The 22,623-nt window shown below is 36.2% G+C and overlaps 1 protein-coding gene and 2 non-coding genes across 4 annotated transcripts; all 3 read right to left on the bottom strand.

Annotated features, from left to right (window-relative positions):
- Positions 1-6,954: 6,954 nt before the first annotated feature.
- On the bottom strand, positions 6,955-7,062 carry LOC148564970 (small nucleolar RNA R71). The gene has a single exon (XR_015884469.1). It is a non-coding gene; the product is annotated as a small nucleolar RNA R71 (small nucleolar RNA).
- Positions 7,063-14,420: 7,358 nt separating this feature from the next.
- On the bottom strand, positions 14,421-16,372 carry MRH6 (Adenine nucleotide alpha hydrolases-like superfamily protein). Of its 2 annotated transcripts, XM_088488560.1 has the most exons (4): positions 16,220-16,372; positions 15,780-16,126; positions 15,549-15,640; positions 14,421-14,875 (listed from the first exon to the last, which is right to left on the bottom strand). In XM_088488560.1, the coding sequence occupies exons 2-4, from the start codon at positions 16,120-16,122 to the stop codon at positions 14,591-14,593; spliced, it is 720 nt and encodes a 239-aa protein (XP_088344686.1). In that variant the 5' UTR covers positions 16,123-16,126; positions 16,220-16,372; the 3' UTR covers positions 14,421-14,590. The 2 variants fall into 2 exon arrangements, with proteins under 2 accessions (XP_088344686.1, XP_088344685.1); XM_088488559.1 differs by lacking the exon at positions 16,220-16,372 and having other exon boundaries at positions 15,780-16,212.
- A 1,507-nt stretch (positions 16,373-17,879) lies between these two features.
- TRNAS-UGA (transfer RNA serine (anticodon UGA)) lies at positions 17,880-17,962 on the bottom strand. Its single transcript has one exon. It is a non-coding gene; the product is annotated as a tRNA-Ser (tRNA).
- Between the last annotated feature and the right edge of the window lie 4,661 nt (positions 17,963-22,623).

Raw genomic sequence — 22,623 nt, 5'->3', positions numbered from 1 at the left:
GGTGGTTGTTGATAATTAAAAGGAGGTCCACCATAGCCATTGGATTGGTATGCATATTGGAATGGTTCTTGCTCATAGTGCATTGAAGGAGGTTGTTGCCAAGAAGGTTGATCATAAGCATATGGCTCCTCCCATCTTTGATTGTCCCATCCTTGATGCAAGCCTTCATTGTAGTTCTCATTTTCTACAACATAGTTGTAACCACACTCATAGCCAAAGGGTGAGAATTCATGATAGCAAGAGAAAATAAAGACAAAAACTAACAAGAAATAAGCAAACACAGTCCTAAAACTAGCAAAAACTAATAAAGAGGCAAAAGTAACTATTCACAATATTAACATATATACGATAACCAATAACAAGGCATACATTTACAAATCCCTGATAACGGCGCCAAAAACTTGATGGAGGATTAATGTCGGTAAGGAATTTTCACAAAAATAATTCCGTTGATAGTATAGATCCAAACCGACAAATAAACCTCAATCAAAGTTTAATTTGTTTGTCACAATGCAAACCAATAAAAATAATCGAAGTATTCAAATCTCGGATCGTCTCTCAAGGAATTGTAGAAAAGTGTACTTATTATTAGTTGTGGGAAAGTATTTTTGGGGTTTCGAAATAAGGGAACAAGGTATGTAAATAACAAGAAATGAACTAACAACTAAGGAAAGTCCTATCAAGGGTTAAGAATTGGAATTCCTATCCTCATTATCATCATCAGTTGTGATGGTCATTGCCTTTTACTCTCACTTAGTTAACCTCCAACAATTGAAGGAAAGTCAAGTGAGCAAATTCAACTCTAATTCACAAGTCCCAATCAAAGATTAGCTTTAGTGAATTTTAAGCCAACTAGCAATCCTCAATCACCAATCAACAAAAGAGTTTGATAACTTAAGAGTCTCCAAATTACTCAATCCAAGCCAAGAACACAAAAATCTATTTTAAAATCCAACCAAGCATTTTATCAAACACTTGGAAGGCATAAAAATAAGGAATGTTAAGATTGCAACAATAATAAAATCTAACGACTAACAATTGCAAGAAATTAACAATAACAACTAAAGAAAACAATAATAACATGAGGGGAGAGAGCATAAGTTGCAAGGAAATAACAAGAGTGCATAAGTAGAATGGAGGGGGAAATAACAAGTATAATTGCTCATAGTGCATAAGTATAAAGGCAACAAAGTGAGGGAAATAACAAGTAAAATTAAAGAACAAAGGTGCAGGAACAATAAATTGCAAGGAAATGTAAATGAAAACAAGAATTGAATCTAAATCTAAGAAAAAATTGAAATAAAAAACCCTAAAACCTAGAGAGGGGAGAGAGCCTCCCTCTCTAGAATCCTACATCTGGCTAAAACTAAAAAATTAATGTGGGTGAATGAATGAGTGAATCCCCCCTTCGTCCTCCTTCACTCCAAGCATATAATTCTGCGGACTGGGCTCCAAATTGGGCCAGAATTGAGCTCTGAAATCGCCCCTAGCGTTTTCCCTTTAATAAGGAACGTGCTGCTCGTCATGCGTACACGTCAGCCACCTATACGCATCGCTCGGACTTTGCACAAGGTCACGCGCACGCTTCAGTTATGCGTATATGTCGGTGGACGATGCTCCTGGTCACGCGCATGCTTCAGCCATGTGTACGCGTCAGTCCAGCTTCTCAAATCTCCAAATTTCTTATGTTCCTTCCACTTTAACATGCTTCTTCTTCATCCTTTATGCCATTCCTGCTCTATAAATCCTGTAATCACTTCACAAATGCATCACGACATCGAACAGTAATACGAAAGGATTAAAAATTAGTAATTCAAAGGTCTAGGAGGCATGTTTTCAATCATAGCACAAATTTCGGAAGGGAACTTAAAAACATGCAAATTATATGGATATGTGTAAGTAAAGTTGATAGAATCCACTCTATTCGATCCAAAATAAGTCACAAAATAGTGGTTCATCAGTCCTATCCCTCTAGATTCACTAAAACTTTCTTTTGCTATTCTTCTAATAACTTCTGTCATCTCCCTCCACATCTCCTTCACGCTTCCATCCCCTTCCCACTTTGCCTCTTCTCCTACTCGTCTTAGGAAGCTTCTTTGTTCCTCCCCTTTCATCCGCCACCACCTCGTCCTTGAGTTTTTCGTATGATGTCTTTTTCTCAATTTTTTCTCAACACGAAAATTCATGACGAGCATCCTATGTTGTGTTGTTAAAATCTCTCCCTAAATTTATAATTAAACTAAAATTTTTGGTCGACTCTCCTAAACAAGAAAACTCGATTTGAGAGCTTCTCATGCCACTCCTATAGGTTATAAGATGTTCGTCTCTCTTTTTAAAACATGTATTTGCGATGAGAAGGTCAGAAGTTGAGAAAAAGTCCAAAATAGTTTTACCCTCGGTATTGACCACCCCAAAATGATGGTCTCCGTGAATACTTTCATACCTAGTCATTTCTCTTCCAACATGGTCATTTAAATCTCCTCCTAAAAAATCTTATCTCCCGAAGGTATGTCTTGGACCAAACTCTCTCTAGATCCTCTCAAAACCTTATTTTGTGTTGCTCGTCCTAACCGACTTGCGGTGGATAGGTACTAATCACATGAAAAGTACCTCTTTCCACTACAAGTTTGATAGAGATGATCCAATCACCCCCTTCTTGACATCCACTACGTCCTTTCACTACTTATTCATGATAATACCTACCCCATTCCTATTCTTCACATTTCATGTATACCAAAGTTTGAACTCAAAGGTATCCAACCTCCTAACCTTTGCGTTGACCCATTTTGTTTCTTGTAGGCATGATGAGCGGATAATTTATACGCTTTTTGGCACTGTTTTTAGTATGTTTTTAGTAGAATCTGGTTACTTTTAGGGATGTTTTTATTAGTTTTTATGCTAAATTCACATTTCTGGACTTTACTATGAGTTTGTGTGTTTTTCTGTGATTTTAGGTATTTTCTGGCTGAAATTGAGGGACTTGAGCAAAAATCAGATTCAGAGGTTGAAGAAGGACTGCTGATGCTGTTGGATTCTGACCTCCTTGCACTCAAAGTGGATTTTTTGGAGCTACAGAACTCAACATGGCGCGCTTCCAATTGCGTTAGAAAGTAGACATCTAGGGCTTTTCAGCAATGTGTAATAGTCCATACTTTGGCCGAGTTTAGACGATGTAAAAGGGCGTTGAACGCCAGTTCTACGCTGTTGTCTGGAGTTAAACGCCAGAAACACGTCACAAGCCAGAGTTGAACGCCAGAAATACGTTACAAACTGACGTTCAACTCCAGAAAGAGCCTCTGCACGTGTAACATTCAAGCTCAGCCCAAGCACATACCAAGTGGGCCCCGGAAGTGGATTTATGCATTAATTACTTACTTTTGTAAACCCTAGTAGCTAGTTTATTATAAATAGGACTTCTTACTATTGTATTAGATCTTTGGATCATCCTGGATTGTATTTTTGATCCTGTGATCACATTTTGGGGGCTGGCCATTCGGCCATGCCTGAACCTTTCACCTATGTATTTTCATACGGTAGAGTTTCTGCACTCCATAGATTAAGGTGTGGAGCTCTGCTATTCCTCAAAGATTAATGCAAAGTACTACTGTTTTTCTATTCAATTCAGCTTATTCCGCTTCTAAGATATTCATTTGCACTTCAACCTGAATGTGATGAACGTGACAATCATCATCATTCCCTATGAACGCGTGCTTGACAACCACTTCCGTTCTACCTTAGATTGAATGAGTATCTCTTAGATCTCTTAATCAGAATCTTCGTGGTATAAGCTAGATTGATGGCGGCATTCATGAGAGTCCGGAAAGTCTAAACCTTGTCTGTGGTATTCCGAGTAGGACTCTGGATTGAATGACTGTGACGAAGTTCAAATTCGCGAGTGCTGGGCGTAGTGACAGACGCAAAAGGAGGGTGAATCCTATTCTAGTATGATCGAGAACCTCAGATGATTAGCCGTGCTGTGACAACGCATTGGACCATTTTCACAAGAGGATAGGATGTAGCCATTGACAAGGGTGATGCCTCCAGACGATTAGCCATGCAGTGATAGTGCATCGGACCATTTTCCAGAGAGGATTAAAAGTAGCCATTGACAACGGTGATGTCCTTACATAAAGCCAGCCATGGAAAGGAGTAAGACTGATTAGATGAAGACAGCAGGAAAGAAGATGTTCAGAGGAACGAAAGCATCTCTATACACTTATCTGAAATTCTCACCAATGATATACATAAGTGTTTCTATCCTTATTTTCTATCTATTTATTATTTATGTTCGAAAACTCCATAACTATTTTATATCCGCCTGACTGAGATTTACAAGGTGACCATACCTTGCTTCATACCAACAATCTCCGTGGGATCGACCCTTACTCACGTAAGGTTTATTACTTGGACGACCCAGTGCATTTGCTGGTTAGTTGTATCGAAGTTGTGAATGAAAAACAATTTATTAAGACGTGTGTACAGAGTTTTTGGCGCCGTTGCCTGAGATCACAATTTCGTGCACCAAGTTTTTGGCGCCGTTGCCGGGGATTGTTCGAGTTTGAACAACTGACGGTTCATCTTGTTGCTCAAATTAGGTAATTTTCTTTTTGTTTTATTTTCAAAAATTTTTCAAAAAAAAAAAGTCTTTCAAAAATTTCTCCTTTGTTTTCGAAAAAATTTTAAAATAAAAATGTTTTCAAAAATATATTTTTCTTCAGAATTTTTAAGAATGAATTCTAGTGTTTCATGAAGCATGTTGAAGCCTGGCTGACTATAAAGCCATGTCTAATTCTTCTGGATAGGGAATGTCAGGCGTGTCATGTCTGAGTTACATACTAAAGCTTGGCTGGCTATTAAGCCATGCCTAACCCTTTGATTGGCGCTTTAGACTAAAGAGCATAAGATTCCTGGAATTCATATTAAAAATTTTGGAATCCTTATTTTTCTTTTTCAAAATGATTTTCGAAAAAATTAAAAGAAAATACAAAAAAATTAATAAAATCATAAAAATAAAAAAAAATATTTTTGTGTTTCTTGTTTAAGTCATGTGTCATGTCATAAGTTTGGTGTCAATCGCATGTTTTAAAATTTGCATAAAATTTTCGAAAAACTCATGCATTCATAGTGTTCTTCATGATCTTCAAGTTGTTCTTGGTAAGTCTTCTTATTTGATCTTGATGTTTTCTTGTTTTGTGTCTTTTCTTGTTTTACATATTCATTCTTGCATTCATAGTGTCTATACATAAAAAAATTTTTAAGTTTGATGTCTTGCATATTTTCTTTGCATTAAAAATTTTTTCAAAAATATGTTCTTGATGTTCATCTTGACATTCAAAGTGTTCTTGGTGTTCATCTTGACATTCATAGTGTTCTTGCATTCATCACATACTTTGATCCAAAATTTTCATGCATTGAGTCTTTTTCATGTTTTTCCCTCTCGTCATTAAAAATTCAAAAAATCAAAAAAAAAAATATCTTTCCCTTTTTCACTCATAAATTTCGAAGATTTGAGTTGACTTTTTCAAAACTTTTTAAAATCTAGTTGTTTTTATGAGTCAAATCAAATTTTCAATTTAAAAATCTTACCTTTTTCAAAATCTTTTTCAAAAATCAAATCTTTTTCAATTCTCTTATTTATTTTCGAAAATTTTAAAAATATTTTTCAAAAATCTTTTTCTTATCTTTATCTCCTAATTTTCGAAAATAACATCATCAATTAATGTTTTGATTCAAAAATTTCAAGTTTGTTACTTGCTTGTTAAGAAAGATTCAAACTTTGAGTTCTAGAATCATATCTTGTGATTTCTTGTGAATCAAGTCATTAATTATAATTTTAAAAATCAAATCTTTTTCAAAACTAATTTCAATCATATCTTTTCAAAAATATCTTTCTATCTTATCTTTTTCAAAATCATTTCTTTTTCAAAAATTTGATTTTAAAATATCTTTTCTAACTTCTTATCTTCTTATCTTTTCAAAATTGATTTTCAAATTTGTTTCAACTAACTAACTAACTTTTTGTTTGTTTCTTATCTTTTTCAAAACTACCTAACTAACTCCCTCTCTCTCTAATTTTCGAAAATATCTTCCCTCTTTTTCAAAATTTCTTTTTAATTAACTAATTATTTTAATTTTTGATTTTAATTCTGGAAAATTACTAACCTTTTTCAAAAACTAATTTCAAAAATCACTAACTCTTTTTCAAAAATTATTTTCGAAAATTCACTCTCTCTCTCATCTTCTTCTATTTGTTTATTTATTTACTAACATCTCTTCCTCACTCACCAAAAATCCGAACCCCCTCTCTCTTTCTGAGTTCAGATTTTTTCTTCTTCTTTTCTTCTACTCACACAGGGACCTCTATACTGTGGTAAAAAGGATCCCTATTATTATTTTTTTTCTGTCCCTCTTTTTCATATGAGCAGGAGCAAAGACAAGAATATTCTTGTTGAAGCAGATCCAGAACCTGAAAGGACTCTGAAAAGGAAACTAAGAGAAGCTAAAATACAACAGTCCAGAGACAACCTTTCAGAAATTTTCGAACAAGAAGAGGAGATGGCAGCCGAAAATAATAATAATAATGCAAGGAGGATGCTTGGTGACTTTACTGCACCTAATTCCAATTTACATGGAAGAAGCATCTCCATTCCTGCCATTGGAGCAAACAATTTTGAGCTGAAACCTCAATTAGTTTCTCTGATGCAGCAGAACTGCAAGTTTCATGGACTTCCATCTGAAGATCCTTTTCAGTTCTTAATTGAATTCTTGCAGATATGTGATAGTGTTAAGACTAATGGAGTAGATCCTGAAGTCTACAGGCTCATGCTTTTCCCTTTTGCTGTGAGAGACAGAGCTAGAATATGGTTGGACTCTCAACCTAAGGATAGCATGAACTCTTGGGATAAGCTGGTCAAGGCTTTCTTAGCCAAGTTCTTTCCTCCTCAAAAGTTGAGTAAGCTTAGAGTGGATGTTTAGACCTTCAGACAGAAAGAAGGTGAATCCCTCTATGAAGCTTGGGAGAGATACAAAGGACTGACCAAAAAGTGTCCTTCTGACATGCTTTCAGAATGGACCATCCTGGATATATTCTATGATGGTCTATCTGAATTAGATAAAACGTCATTGGATACTTCTGCAGGTGGATCCATTCACCTAAAGAAAATGCCTGCAGAAGCTCAAGAACTCATTGACATGGTTGCTAATAACCAGTTCATGTACACTTCTGAAAGGAATCCTGTGAATAATGGGACGCCTGTGAAGAAGGGAGTTCTTGAAATTGATACTCTGAATGCTATATTGGCTCAGAATAAAATATTGACTCAGCAAGTCAATATGATTTCTCAGAGTTTGAATGGAATGCAAGCTGCATCCAACAGTACTCAAGAGGCATCTTCTGAAGAAGAAGCTTATGATCCTAAAAACCCTGCAATAGCAGAGGTAAATTATATGGGTGAACCTTATGGAAACACATATAATCCATCATGGAGAAATCACCCAAATCTCTCATGGAAGGATCAACAAAAGCCTCAACAAGGCTTTAATAATGGTGGAAGAAATAAGTTTAACAATAGTAAACCTTTTCCATCATCCACTCAGCAACAGACAGAGAACTCTGAACAAAATACCTCTAATTTAGCAAACTTAGTCTCTGATCTGTCCAAGGCCACTGTAAGTTTCATGAATGAAACAAGGTCCTCCATTAGAAATTTGGAAGCACAAGTGGGCCAACTGAGTAAAAGGATCACTGAAATCCCTCCTAGTACTCTCCCAAGCAATACAGAAGAAAATCCAAAAGGAGAGTGCAAGGCCATTGACATAACCACCATGGCCGAACCTATAAGGGAGGTTGAGGACGTGAATCCCAGTGAGGAAGACCTCCTGGGACGTCCAGTGATCAATAAGGAGTTTCCCTCTGAGGAACCAAAGGAATCTGAGACTCATCTAGAGACCATAGAGATTCCATTAAACCTCCTTATGCCATTCATGAGCTCTGATGAGTATTCCTCTTCTGAAGAGAATGAGGATGTTACTGAAGAGCAAGTTACCAAGTACCTTGGTGCAATCATGAAGCTGAATGCCAAATTATTTGGTATTGAGACTTGGGAAGATGAACCTCCCTTGTTCACCAATGAACTAAGTGATCTGGATCAACTGACATTGCCTCAGAAGAAACAGGATCCTGGAAAGTTCTTAATACCTTGTACCATAGGCACCATGACCTTTGAGAAGGCTCTGTGTGACCTTGGGTCAGGAATAAACCTCATGCCACTCTCTGTAATGGAGAAACTAAGAACCCTTGAGGTACAGGAAGCCAATTTCTCATTAGAAATGGCAGACAAATCCATGAAAATAGCTTATGGACAAGTAGCGGACATGTTAGTAAAGGTTAAAGACATTTACATCCCTGCTGATTTCATAATCCTGGATACTGGGGAGGATGAGGATGAATCCATCATTCTTGGAAGACCCTTCCTAGCCACAGCAAGAGCTGTAATTGATGTGGACAGAGGAGAATTGATCCTTCAATTAAATAAGGACAACCTTGTGTTTAAAACTCAAGGATCTCTCTCTGTACCCATGGAGAGGAAGCATAAAAAGCTTCTCTCACTGCAGAGTCAACCAAAGCCCCCACAGTCAAACTCTAAGTTTGGTGTTGAACTCCCATATCCAAACTCTAAGTTTGGTGTTGGAGAGTCTCAACAATGCTCTGAACATCTGTGAGGCTCCATGAAAGCCCACTGTCAAGTTATTGACATTAAAGAAGCGCTTGTTGGGAGGCAACCCAATTTTTATTTATCTAAATCTAATTTTATTTTTCTTTCATGTTTTATTAGGTTCATGATCATGTGGAGTCACAAAATAAATATAAAAATTGAAAACGGAATCAAAAACAGCAGAAGAAAAATCACACCCTGGAGGAGGATCTCACTGGCGTTTGAACGCCAGTAAGGAGCATCTGGCTGGCGTTCAACGCCAGAACAGAGCATGGTTCTGGCGCTGAACGCCCAAAATGGGCAGCATCTGGGCATTTGAACGCCAGAATTGCACCCTGGAGAAGAGCTGGTGCTGAACGCCCAGAGCAAGCATGGTTCTGGCGTTCAACGCTAGAAATGGGCAACAAATGGGCGTTCAACGCCCAGAACAAGCACCAATCTGGCGCTGAACGCCAGAGTTGTGTGCAAGGGCATTTTGCATGCCCAATTTGGTGCAAGGTTGTAAATCCTTGAACACCTCAGGATCTGTGGACCCCACAGGATCACCTCAGGATCTGTGGACCCCACAGGATCCCCACCTACCTCCACTCACTTCTTCTCACCCCTCTTTCACACAATCTCATAAACACTCTTCCCCAAAACTCTTCACCAATCACCTCAATCTCTCTTCCCTATCACCACTTCACCACTCACATCCATCCACTCTTCCCCATAAACCTACCTCATAAACCCCACCTACCTTCAAAATTCAAAATCAATTTCCCATCCAAACCCACCCTATATGGCCGAACCTTAACCCCCTCCATTCCCTATATATAGCCCTCCATTCTTCCTCATTTTCACACAACACAACCCTCTCTTCCCCTTCTTGACCGAAACACATCTCTCTCTCCCTCTCCTCCATTTCTTCTTCTTCTTCATCTATTCTTTCTTCTCTTGCTCGAGGGCGAGCAAAATTCTAAGTTTGGTGTGGTAAAAGCATAAGCTTTTTGTTTTTCCATTACCATTGATGGCACCCAAGACCAGAGAATCCTCTAGAAAAGGGAAAGGGAAGACAAAAGCTTCCACCTCTGAGTCATGAGAGATGGAAAGATTCATCTCCAAAGCTCATCAAGACCACTTCTATGATGTTGTGGCCAAAAAGAAGGTGATCCCCGAGGTCCCTTTCAAGCTCAAGAAGAATGAGTATCCGGAGATCCGACATGAAATCCAAAGAAGAGGTTGGGAAGTTCTAACAAACTCCATCCAACAAGTCGGCATCCTGATGGTTCAAGAGTTCTATGCCAATGCATGGATCACTAGGAACCATGATCAAAGTAAGAACCCAAACCCAAAGAATTATATTACAATGGTTCGGGGGAAATACTTAGATTTTAGTCTGGAGAATGTGAGATTGGCATTTAACTTGCCTATGATACAAGGAGATGCACGCCCCTACACTAGAAGGGTCAACTTTAATCAAAGGTTGGACCAAGTCCTCATGGACATATGTGTGGAAGGAGCTCAATGGAAGATTGACTCCAAAGGCAAGCCGGTTCAACTAAGAAGATTGGACCTCAAGCCTGTGGCTAGAGGATGGTTAGAGTTCATCCAATGCTCCATCATCCCCACTAGCAACCGATCCGAAGTTACTGTGGATCGGGCCATCATGATTCATAGCATCATGACTGGTGAGGAATTAGAAGTTCATGAAGTCATCTCTCTTGACTTCTACAAAATAGCCGAAAAGCCCTCTCTTGGGGCAAGGCTAGCTTTCCCTTATCTTATTTGCCATCTATGTTACTCAGTTGGAGCTTTCATAGAAGGAGACATTCCCATTGAGGAAGAGAAGCCCATCACTAAGAAAAGGATGGAGCAAGCAAGAGAGCCCATTCATAGATCTCAAGAGACGCATGAAGCTCATCACTATGAGATTCCGGAGATGCCTCAAATGCATTTTCCTCCACAAAACTATTGGGAGCAAATCAACACCTCCCTAGGAGAATTAAGTTCCAACATGGGACAATTAAGGGTGGAACATCAAGAGCACTCCATCATCCTTCATGAAATAAGAGAAGATCAAAAAGCAATGAGGGAGGAGCAACAAAGACAAGGAAGAGACATAGAAGAGCTCAAGGACATCATTGGTTCCTCAAGAAGGAAACGCCACCATCACTAAGGTGGATTCATTCCTTGTTCTTACATTCTCTGTTTTTTGTTTTCTCTATGTTAAGTGCTTATCCATGTTTGTGTCTTCATTACATGATCATTAGTATTTAGTAACTATGTCTTAAAGTTATGAATGTCCTATGAATCCATCACCTCTCTTAAATGAAAACTGTTTTAATTCAAAAGAACAAGAAGTACATGAGTTTCGAATTTATCCTTGAACTTAGTTTAATTATATTGATGTGGTGACAATGCTTCTTGTTTTCTGAATGAATGCTTGAACAGTGCATATGTCTTTTGATGTTGTTGTTTAAGAATGTTAAATATGTTGGCTCTTGAAAGAATGATGATAAGAAGACATGTTATTTGATAATCTGAAAAATCATAAAAATGATTCTTGAAGCAAGAAAAAGCAGCAAAGAACAAAGCTTGCAGAAAAAAAAATAGCAAAAAAATAGAAAGAAAAAAAAAGAGAAAAAGCAAGCAGAAAAAGCCAAAAGCTCTTAAAACCAAGAGGCAAGAGCAAAAAGCCAATAACCCTTAAAACCAAAAGGCAAGGGTAAATAAAAAGGATCCCAAGGCTTTGAGCATCAGTGGATAGGAGGGCCTAAAGGAATAAAATCCTGGCCTAAGCGGCTAAACCAAGCTGTCCCTAACCATGTGCTTGTGGCGTGAAGGTGTCAAGTGAAAACTTGAGACTGAGCGGTTAAAGTCAAGGTCCAAAGCAAAAAAAGAGTGTGCTTAAGAACCCTGGACACCTCTAATTGGGGACTTTAGCAAAGCTGAGTCACAATCTGAAAAGGTTCACCCAATTATGTGTCTATGGCATTTATGTATCCGGTGGTAATACTGGAAAACAAAGTGCTTAGGGCCACGGCCAAGACTCATAAAATAGCTGTGTTCAAGAATCATCATACTGAACTAGGAGAATCAATAACACTATCTGAACTCTGAGATCCTATAGATGCCAATCATTCTGAACCTTAATGGATAAAGTGAGATGCCAAAACTATTCAAGAGGCAAAAAGCTACAAGTCCCGCTCATCTGATTGGAGCTATGTTTCATTGATAGTTTGGAATTTATAGTATCTTCTCTTCTTTTTATCCTATTTGATTTTCAGTTGCTTGGGGACAAGCAACAATTTATACGCTTTTTGGCACTATTTTTAGTATGTTTTTAGTAGAATCTGGTTACTTTTAGGGATGTTTTTATTAGTTTTTATGCTAAATTCACATTTTTTGGACTTTACTATGAGTTTGTGTATTTTTCTGTGATTTCAGGTATTTTCTGGCTGAAATTGAGGGACTTGAGCAAAAATCAGATTCAGAAGTTGAAGAAGGACTGCTGATGCTGTTGGATTCTGACCTCCCTGCACTCAAAGTGGATTTTTTGGAGCTACAGAACTCAAAATGGTGCGCTTCCAATTGCGTTGGAAATTAGACATCCAGGGCTTTCCAGCACTGTATAATAGTCCATACTTTGGCCGAGTTTAGATGATGTAAAAGGGCGTTGAACGCCAATTCTACGCTGCTGTCTGGAGTTAAACGCCAGAAACACGTCACAAGCCAGAGTTGAACGCCAGAAATACGTTACAAACTGGCGTCAACTCCAGAAAGAGCCTCTGCACGTGTAACATTCAAGCTCAGCCCAAGCACACACCAAGTGGGCCCCGGAAGTGGATTTATGCATCAATTACTTACTTCTGTAAACCCTAGTAGCTAGTTTATTATAAATAGGACTTCTTACTATTGTATTAGATCTTTGGATCATCCTGGATTGTATTTTTGATCCTGTGATCACGTTTTGGGGGCTGGCCATTCGGCCATGCCTGAACCTTTCACTTATGTATTTTCATACGGTAGAGTTTCTGCACTCCATAGATTAAGGTGTGGAGCTCTGCTGTTCCTCAAAAATTAATGCAAAGTACTACTGTTTTTCTATTCAATTCAGCTTATTCCGCTTCTAAGATATTCATTCGCACTTCAACCTGAATGTGATGAACGTGACAATCATCATCATTCCCTATGAACGCGTTCCTGACAACCACTTCCGTTCTACCTTAGATTGAATGAGTATCTCTTAGATCTCTTAATCAGAATCTTCGTGGTATAAGCTAGATTGATGGCGGCATTCATGAGAGTCTGGAAAGTCTAAACCTTGTCTGTGGTATTCCGAGTAGGATTCTGGGATTGAATGATTGTGACGAACTTCAAACTCGCGAGTGCTGGGCGTAGTGACAGACGCAAAAGGAAGGTGAATCCTATTCCAGTATGATCGAGAACCTCAGATGATTAGCCGTGCTGTGACAGCGCATTGGACCATTTTCACAAGAGGATAGGATGCAGCCATTGACAAGGGTGATGCCTCCAGACGATTAGCCATGCAGTGACAGTGCATCGGACCATTTTCAAGAGAGGATTAAAAGTAGCCATTGACAACGGTGATGTCCTTACATAAAGCCAGCCATGGAAAGGAGTAAGACTGATTGGATGAAGACAGTAGGAAAGCAGATGTTCAGAGGAACGAAAGCATCTCTATACACTTATCTGAAATTCTCACCAATGATATACATAAGTGTTTTTATCCTTATTTTCTATCTATTTATTATTTATGTTCGAAAAATCCATAACTATTTTATATCCGCCTGACTGAGATTTACAAGGTGACCATAGCTTGCTTCATACCAACAATCTCCGTGGGATCGACCCTTACTCACGTAAGGTTTATTACTTGGACGACCCAGTGCACTTGCTGGTTAGTTGTATCGAAGTTGTAAATGAAAAACGATTTATTAAGACGTGTGTACAGAGTTTCTGGCGCCGTTGCCTGAGATCACAATTTCGTGCACCAAGGCACATGATGTTAATCTTCCTTCTTGTCATGGTATCCACCACCTCCATGAATTTTTCTATTAGAGTGCCTATGTTTCATGTCCCAAATCTCAACCTTCTGTCGCTCCAACCTTTACCTTTACCTTTTTCTTTGTGAACTAGCTTATTCACTATTGTCCGTTCACGAAAATGTGGGAACCCTTGCTTATTTAATACTACATCTGAGCACTGATGCAGCGGCTCTTACTCATTTCACATTGTACGCGAGCCATACAGCGCGTTGCTTCCGGGAAACGACCTAACTTTAGCATAATAACGTTTTTGAGTCATGAAGATTCGACTAAGTTAGTTTGATATACTTAACTGCGTAAAATATTTTACACAGTGTACACTCACATACGCTCTTTTGGATGACCATTCACATGAAAATATAAAAGGTAATTATTTTTACTGATGTAGTGTTTATATAATTAGAAACATGTATGTGTAAAACTGCTCTACACTGATAGTGTAGTAAAATTAATTAGGTAAAACTCAAATGCAGTTATCTTTATGTGAAGTTGATAGTTAAAATCCGTTAAATGATTTGACAGGTTTGACTAAATTGTCATCTAACATCTTTTAACTATCAACTTCACATGAACACAACTATGAGTTTTCACCAATTAATTATCAAAAGATTTAATGATGTCGATAATTATTTATTCTAGACAATTAGAAAAAAGATAAAGATAGAACAATCTCTTTTTTGCATTTCTCATTACACATCACTTTTAACATGTACAGAGACAAACACAATATGTATGTAGACATTAGCACTTTTTCTTCTTTTAAAATGATGTATTGTACACTCTTAGAAGAAGGTGAGCACGTGCATGCATATGTTCATATAATTACTAAGCTAAGAGCCAGAAATCCTTGTGGCGCTTAGTGGTAATCATGTAGCCACCAATCTTACTGCTTTTTCTGCGGACAGCAATGGCCATGCAATGTGCATTCTGAATGCAGTAATCCACCACCCCACCGTTCACTCTCTGCCCTGCCCACATCATCACTAGTCTCCACGTTGTGGACCTCTTCTTCTGCCCCAATACTAGAAGCCCCACCCCTTCTTTCTTCGCTTCCTCCACTATTTTCGCCCCCTTCTCTTTCCCTTCTACTACTGCAATCTCTGTTTCTACCTGCACTAACATTCCATTCATTCCAAATCCTTAGGCTAGTTATATTCAAGATACCTCTTTTGTTGCCGGAGAAGATATTAGTGTACAAGTAACATTTTTCTACGGATAATATTTGTATGTTACTCCTATTTTTTATAATGTCACTCACATGATTTTTTTATGTTGTTTTTTGTATAAATCATATTATGTCAATGTCACCAATTGGACTTTACTTTGGTATAAACGCATGCCTTAATGATTAACATTAATTGTTTTCCAGCATCATCATAGAAAGTGTGTAATCTTGATTTGTACTTCGAACAAGAAATTCAATGTTACCTAAATTAATCGTACTTTATTAATTGTATCTAATTTCTGGATTTTTCACCCCAAATCTAAAGGTAACAGTATAACAAAAAATTCGTCGGTAATGTTCGACGGTATTGAATGTATTTCTGATTCTGTGAATAAAATTTTAAATGTCAGAGGTAAGGGAATGAAATATACAAGTGTCTAGATTTTTTTAATTATTTTCAAATAGAAATACAAGTAGATATTGAAAGAAAAAGACAAAAGTGTCTATAATTTCATTCTCTAATAAAAATAGTCTCCTTTACAAATCGAAATGTTTAAATATATATATTCCTGTTATCAATTAGAGTCTCGTAAAAAACAAGTTAACTGATGAACTCACCTCCGGCCTCTTCACATTGCACATGCTCTTAAAAGAACAAGCAAGTTCATAAGCCCTTGGAGCTCTCTCCTTGCTGGATTCTACTTCAGTGGCTGCCACAATTTTTGCATGAGTCAATTCACTACCATACTTAGGTCATTTCGATCAAAATAGCAAAATTAAATCAAACTTAACAAAGTAACAAACACAAAACACAAGACAATGGTACGATATAATCAATTGTGTTTGCACCTTGTTTATTAGAAGGCTTGATCACATGAAGAAGAATAATTTTGTCCTGGTTCTGAACCGTGTGAGTTAGAGCCCATTGGACAGCACCTTTAGCTTCAAGGCTAGAATCAACCACAATCATAATCTTCCGACCAATTACAACCCCGGCTTTCGCTTCTTCCTTTGGTGTCTCCTCACAACTGCCGCTAGAATTCTCATTCTTTGTATTCTGATCACCGGTTTTTGTGGCACTCGAGTCATCGTTCTTCTTGGCTTCTTGTATTATCGGGGGTGATCGCATTCGAGCATGAGGCCTAATTCTGTTCAGGCAAAAGCCTGGTAACCTTGTTCCTCTCTTTCCCATTTGTCTATTGAAACAGAGTTAAGAGAAGGCACCAATTATTATTATAAAGAGATAGAATAGCAAAAGCAAGAGCAAGCTAAGCAAACAATAATAATACATTGATGAGAAGTATTTGCTAAAATGAATGTTTATTTGCCCTGCTGGGACATAGTTTCATTTCTCTCTTTGCCTTTAATTTCTCTTTCACTTTTTTTTTTCTTTTTCTTCTAATCACCATTTTCTAGCTCTTGGTTGATTCCTTTTTATTTTTTTTTCAATCTTTTTGTTGGGGGTCCTTGATTTGTTCCATGTGAACGTGATTGTCATCAAGGTGTAGGCCCTTCTCTCCTTAGCTTCTCGGACCAGCTTATTTATTTATCTTTTATATATATATAATTCCTTTTTTTCAGACGGTATCCCCTAGCAAATCAAGTACTAATTTGTGGTGGATGAAAACTCCATTTAATGATTTATTGTTGACCAATAAGTTGCTGCATGTAAAAGATGGGATTCTAACCTCCAACATGTACATATAATCTAACCACTTCTACAACTCAAGTTGATTGGATATATATGACCCTTTAGACATGGTTAAATAACCAATCTTATTATTAGGGCACTTTATTTCTCATTCTAACAACTCAATAGAGAGGCTTCTGCTGTGATTGATTTTCCAATTTGTAAAGCTTCCATTCATATCATTGCAGGGGATGCTTCCTTTTAGCTTTATTTTTGCTTTTCTCCCTTTTGTTAGTTTTTTCCTTTATGCTAGTGAAGGCTTGTTAGTTTAACAATGCAACCACAAAGCATTTCAAGTGTTAATCAATAAACAAACAAATATATATTTATTTGTAGTTTACTAGCGTCAACCTGAAGACAAGGATATGCTTTACAGTTTTAAAATATAGTAAATTACACTTGTACACTTCAGATTTATCAAAATTGCATTGCATAATGAATTTATTAGAATAATTTGCACTCCACCCATTTTTTTTTTGTTACAAAGTCAAACATACAACAAATAACTTTAACATTTTTTTTTACGTTTAGTTTGTTTTGCATAATTTTTTATGCTTATTTCAATTTGAATTTTACTACAAAATTTCGTGGACTGCAATTTTTTAGTACAGAAAAATAATTTTGATACAATTTCTTTACACAAACTTTAATTATATCTTAATATTTACTAAATAGTTTTATAAAAATAATTAGAAAAGTTGTAAACGACAACTTAAAAATACATGGAGAAAACAGGGCAAAGAAAAAAAGATAATAGTTGTTAAGAATTGTTTGTGTATGTAGCATAGCTAGAGTGCAATATTTTAATAAGTTTGGTGTGAATTGTAATTTCATCAAAGTTCAAGGAGTGTAATAAGTAAAATTTATTATTTAAAGATATTATAATTATGCAATTCGTTATAATGTTAGAAGCGTTCATGACTAGACCTGAAAACTTGCTATGTGATCCAAAAATTTTTTGGCCACTTAAATTTTAACTTATTTAGATATGATGTTATTTCCAAAATTAGTTTGATTGTAAAAGATGGCTAAATAAAATAATCAGGTTGATTTTTTTTCTCATAATATTTTTCAACTCGACAGGTTAAGAACTAATTCATAACAAATCTAAACTTTATTTAAAGGTCTATCATTGACCAATAGATTGTTGTACACATAAGAAAGGATTCAAATCCCTAACCCTTATTTAACCGAACGAGTCTAGTCGAACAACCCAAGTTGGTCAATAATATGGTTGAATTTACGTCTAATTTTTTTTTTGGCGGACAGCAAGGTTCGAACCTGCGCGGGCGAAACCCAACAGATTTCAAGTCTGTCTCCTTAACCACTCGGACATATCGACGATGATAATTTACGTCTAACTTAACTAACTCATTCTACAAGCCCAATTATTTACTGGATGCTTCAGTCTGGGTTGTTCTCTTCTAATTTCACATTATGCCCTTATCATCCAAATAAAATAAGTAATTAACAAAAAGAATGTCCTCAAAGGCTAAAAGATATTATGTGCCACATTTGTTGCTGGAGAATTTCTTCTTCTCACAAAACATTGTTGTAAATTGCTGGAATCAAGAACTATATATGATGGCTTCGCCGTTACCAATTCCTATTGTATTAGATGACTTTCTTCCTACGCAACAATGGTTCATCATTTTAATGGCACTAATTGAAATTTAACTTATCAATACAATGATGTTCCCCATATGGAAAAAGAAGTCCAAAATGATTAATTAGATAAAGGTTGGGGCCTCATAATGTAAATTTGCAAAGTTAAAATAATGTCAAAGGCTTTTGTTTCAAAGATTCTGTGGCATCTACAAAAACAAAGTCCTCTATCTCTCGACTATAGCTGGCACTATTCATTCAACATATTAAAGGTGTCACACTCATGACTCATATATATATATATATATATATATATATATATATATATATATATATGGTAAATTCTATTCTATCCTTCCTATAATAACATGTAAATTACCCTCTATGACATGTCACTCTTTAATTAGTTGTTATGTTAACTATGGTTAAATTATTTTGAAATTAAATTATAACCCAAATGGATAATTGTATAATTTACTAAAATACTAAAAACTGAATCTTTGCTTCTTCCCCAAATTATGAACCCTAATTTTTCTGTAGCTCCTCTTCCATTCCATCGCCGTCGTCGTGCCACTTGAGTATAACCGCCTCACTGAATGTCCCGTTCTCTCCGTTTGTCGTACCATCATCGACCTCCAAAACATCGTCGCTGCTGTCGTCACAAGCAGCGCCGCCGCTGTGCACATATTTGATACAGTGCTTTCATCCATCCGCTGTTCATTCTCTGGTATAAAAAAAGAGAGGAAAGGAAGAAAAGAAAGTGAGGCAGATGTTCACTAATTTTTGTCACATATATCGAAGTTAGAAGTGATTGTAATTGTCCCCAATATTGATCGTTTATAAGAAACATAAGTACAATTTCAATTAAATTTCTCAGTTTATTTTCTCATTTTTCACGAAAAAGGCTGGTTGGGCTGCCCCTTGTCTTAAAGATGCAAACATATAAATTTAGGATTTATTTTTTTATAAAATATAAAAACATATAAATTTATTTTTTAATATTTACAAAAATTATCTAATCATTCATCTTAAAAAAATATTTAATTATAAAATGGTCCTACTTTAGTTAAGATGTTAACTCTTGTTGGGTTAAATTAACTTAAACTAAAACTAAACATCTAATTAATATGTGCCATGTCATAGAGGATAATTTACATGTATAAGGGTGACATGTATTGAGAATGACATTTCATATATAAACCAAAATGACAATAATATCCATTTTAGTACCTTTATATATGTGCTTCAAATGATGATACCCTTCGCTTACATTTGATCATCTTCATATTTTCCCACATAGCTTAAGCACTGCCAAGGGTGATTCCATATGTCTAACGTGTCACAGCTCACAACTTAAGTATTTCTCTATTTTCAATACTGAAGCTTATTTATATATAATAATTAAATATCATCTATATGTAAAGTTAAACAAAATCTTAGACCATTAAAAAGTCTTTTATCGGAATATTTTTTTTTTATAAAATTCACGTTTGAATTTAAAGCTAATATATTATAGATCATGACTATAAAATTTCATGCATGTCAATTCAAAATCATATATATGATATACCGTTTATTAATTAGATAAAAATTAAAGGTATATAAAAATTTAGAACGAACGTTGATATCAATATGAGGTGTTAGACTATAGCTCTATTGATCTTCAGATTTTACAAGTTTAGTACAAACAATTTTCACGATAAATTCTTGTAATTTAACGATTAGATCGATAGAAATTAAATTACTTTTTATGAAAAGATATAAGAGATATAATTTTTTTAATGGTATCTTTGATCCAAACACACACACTTCAATAGTTTAGATGTTTCATTTTGGATTTATCAATTTTTACAAGTAATTAATAAGAATAATTTAGCATATTTGTTCTCGTAAATATGCCGTTTAAGTCTTGTAATAATACTTAGCCTGTCTCCTTAAACACAAACACAAAGAAACAAAAGGAAGAACGTGATAACTACAGGCTAACTTAAAGTTTGACTCTCCAACGAAAAGAAAGAAACATCTGACTGATTTGAAGGCAAAAAATGGATTCTCCCATAATCGTAAACATGCTGACTCACCTTGATTAGAATGGTAATTAAAGTCATTAGGTGGTGAAGTTATTGAACCTGCTAATATATAGAATCTCAACTATAATTTTGGTGTAGTGTCTAATTATGATTCTAGTTATGGAGTCACATCCAACAAATGTTCAACATAAAATTTGTCTAATAATTCCATCTGGTTAGCTTTTATGCTAAACATAAACGACCAGAGATCAATTAAAAATGAAATATTTGCTGCTGTTAATAATTAAAACAAAAGTATTGAAAACTAAACCGATTATTTAACTGTTGAGACTACTTTGATTTAGAAATTTAAAAGTTGTTCATACTATGGTAAAAAAAACTAAAGCCATGGCCGAAAACTTAGTTAGACCCACAGAAAACTACCTAGATCCAAGATAATTTCAAAATGCCATATGGATTAACCTATCCGATCTATTTGGGGCACGGGTACCATGACTCTGCCCAACCCAACCTGGGCAAGAAATAATATGGTCACCCCACTATTTCAGATGTTATACACAGATCAGGCAACTACTTTTACATAGAATTACTTTTCAAATATTGAGAAAGAAACTACCCACTACTACAAGAGAAAAGATTCAGAAGTAGTAAACAAATCAGCATTCACCTCTATAACACCTCATCAAATTCAGGTACTTCTTAATCCTAATTCACTTATCTAAAATTCTTGCTAACTTAAGTATCAGAGTCCCTTGTAGGTACTCCCATCACTATTTGGAGTTAACACGAAGCCACACCATAACAACCTCATCACATTTCTGACCTCTTTTCCAAAGTCTAAAACACCAATAATTCATTTCAGGTATGCCTCGTAACATTGGCGCCGTTGTCAAGAACTTGGAGTTAAACTTTCGATAATGGCAAGGACCCACAGTAAAATGGACGCACTGCATCTAATTTAGGATCCATGACTGGATTTCATCGCAATGGTGACCGAGCACATTCTATCCATCGCGATTCTGAAAGAAACAAAGGGGAGCATGCAGGACGAAGAGGAAGCTCCCAGATTCATATTTCGAAAAGGATCGGAAGACAAGAATGTAGCTGAGATCATGGCACTCGTTCATGGTCATCAAGGGAGACTTGAGCAGTAAAAGATCGAGTTGGAGCGACAAAGAGAATTCAAACGATAACATCGGAGGAAAATGCTTAACGGTAGAAAGGTGGGAGATAAACTAAGAAAACTAGAGACTGACTTGAAAGGTAAAGGAAGTCGAGAAGAAAGAGATCTGCTCTTCTTGGGAAATGATGACTCCTTCTCTTAGGAGATCATGCTAGCTAAAGTTTCCAGAAATTTTAAAAGTACCAACATGGACATATATGATGGCACCACAGATCCATGATGCATGCGCATCTTTATTAGCTTTCAGTTATTATTTCTTTAAATAGTGGTAGTGATTTAGTGTTTTTATTACGAATTTTATGCTTTTAATCTATGTTCTTATCATTTTTTTCCTTAAATTCAAGATAGAGACTTTCCATGCTTTAATTGAGACTTTTGGTGCCTTGATCAATGCTCTTTGAAGTTGTTTTGTGCTTTGATAAGTGTAGAAAATGAAACAAGGATCAAAAGAACAAAGGAGGAAGCTAAGGACATGCTTTAGAGGGAAGGACATGCTTTGAAAGCCAAGGACACTCTTTTTCCAAAGACCAAAATCAACACATTTGGGCCTGGAAGCTATGCGGTCCAACGTGGAGGTACTGGCATCCCACGCCAGTTTTGTGACATCCCATGCCGAAGCAAAACAGAAGCATAATTTGGCACATGAATTGAAGCAATGTTGCAGGCGTCCCATGTTAATCACTTGGCGTGCTAGGACAAGCAAGCAGAGGCCAATTTGGGCTAGATTTTGAGAAGCAAAGTGTGCCATTCCACATCCAATCTCCCAGGCTTCAATTTTCCCTCATTCATTCCTTAATTATCCAAGGATCAAAAGAGTGGATTGATGAATGAATTTTTGCGTGGTTTAGAATTTCACAAGTGAATTCTCGTTGTAAGTATAGTTTCTAAACCAACAATAATCCTTTCATACAAAAATTTGTTTATCACAAGTAACAAACCCCTAAAATTAATAACCGAAGTTTTCAAACCTCGGGTCATTCTCCCTAGGAATTGCAATAAAGTGTTCTTGTTATTGGCTATGAAGTATGTTTTGGAGTTTTTGAGTTAAGAGACAAGAAATATAAATTGCAATAAAATAAACTAACACTAACAAGAGCTCTTGGCAAGGTATGAGAACTAGAAGTCCTATCCTAGCTATCCTTATCAATTGTGATGAGAATTGTCTATTGCTCCCACTTAGTTAAC

Source organism: Arachis ipaensis, chromosome B5 (genome assembly GCF_059453495.1).
Source record: "Arachis ipaensis isolate K30076 ecotype BB chromosome B5, ASM5945349v1, whole genome shotgun sequence".
In the NCBI taxonomy this organism is placed as follows: Eukaryota; Viridiplantae; Streptophyta; class Magnoliopsida; order Fabales; family Fabaceae; genus Arachis; species Arachis ipaensis.
This window is presented reverse-complemented; position numbering and strand designations above follow the sequence as displayed.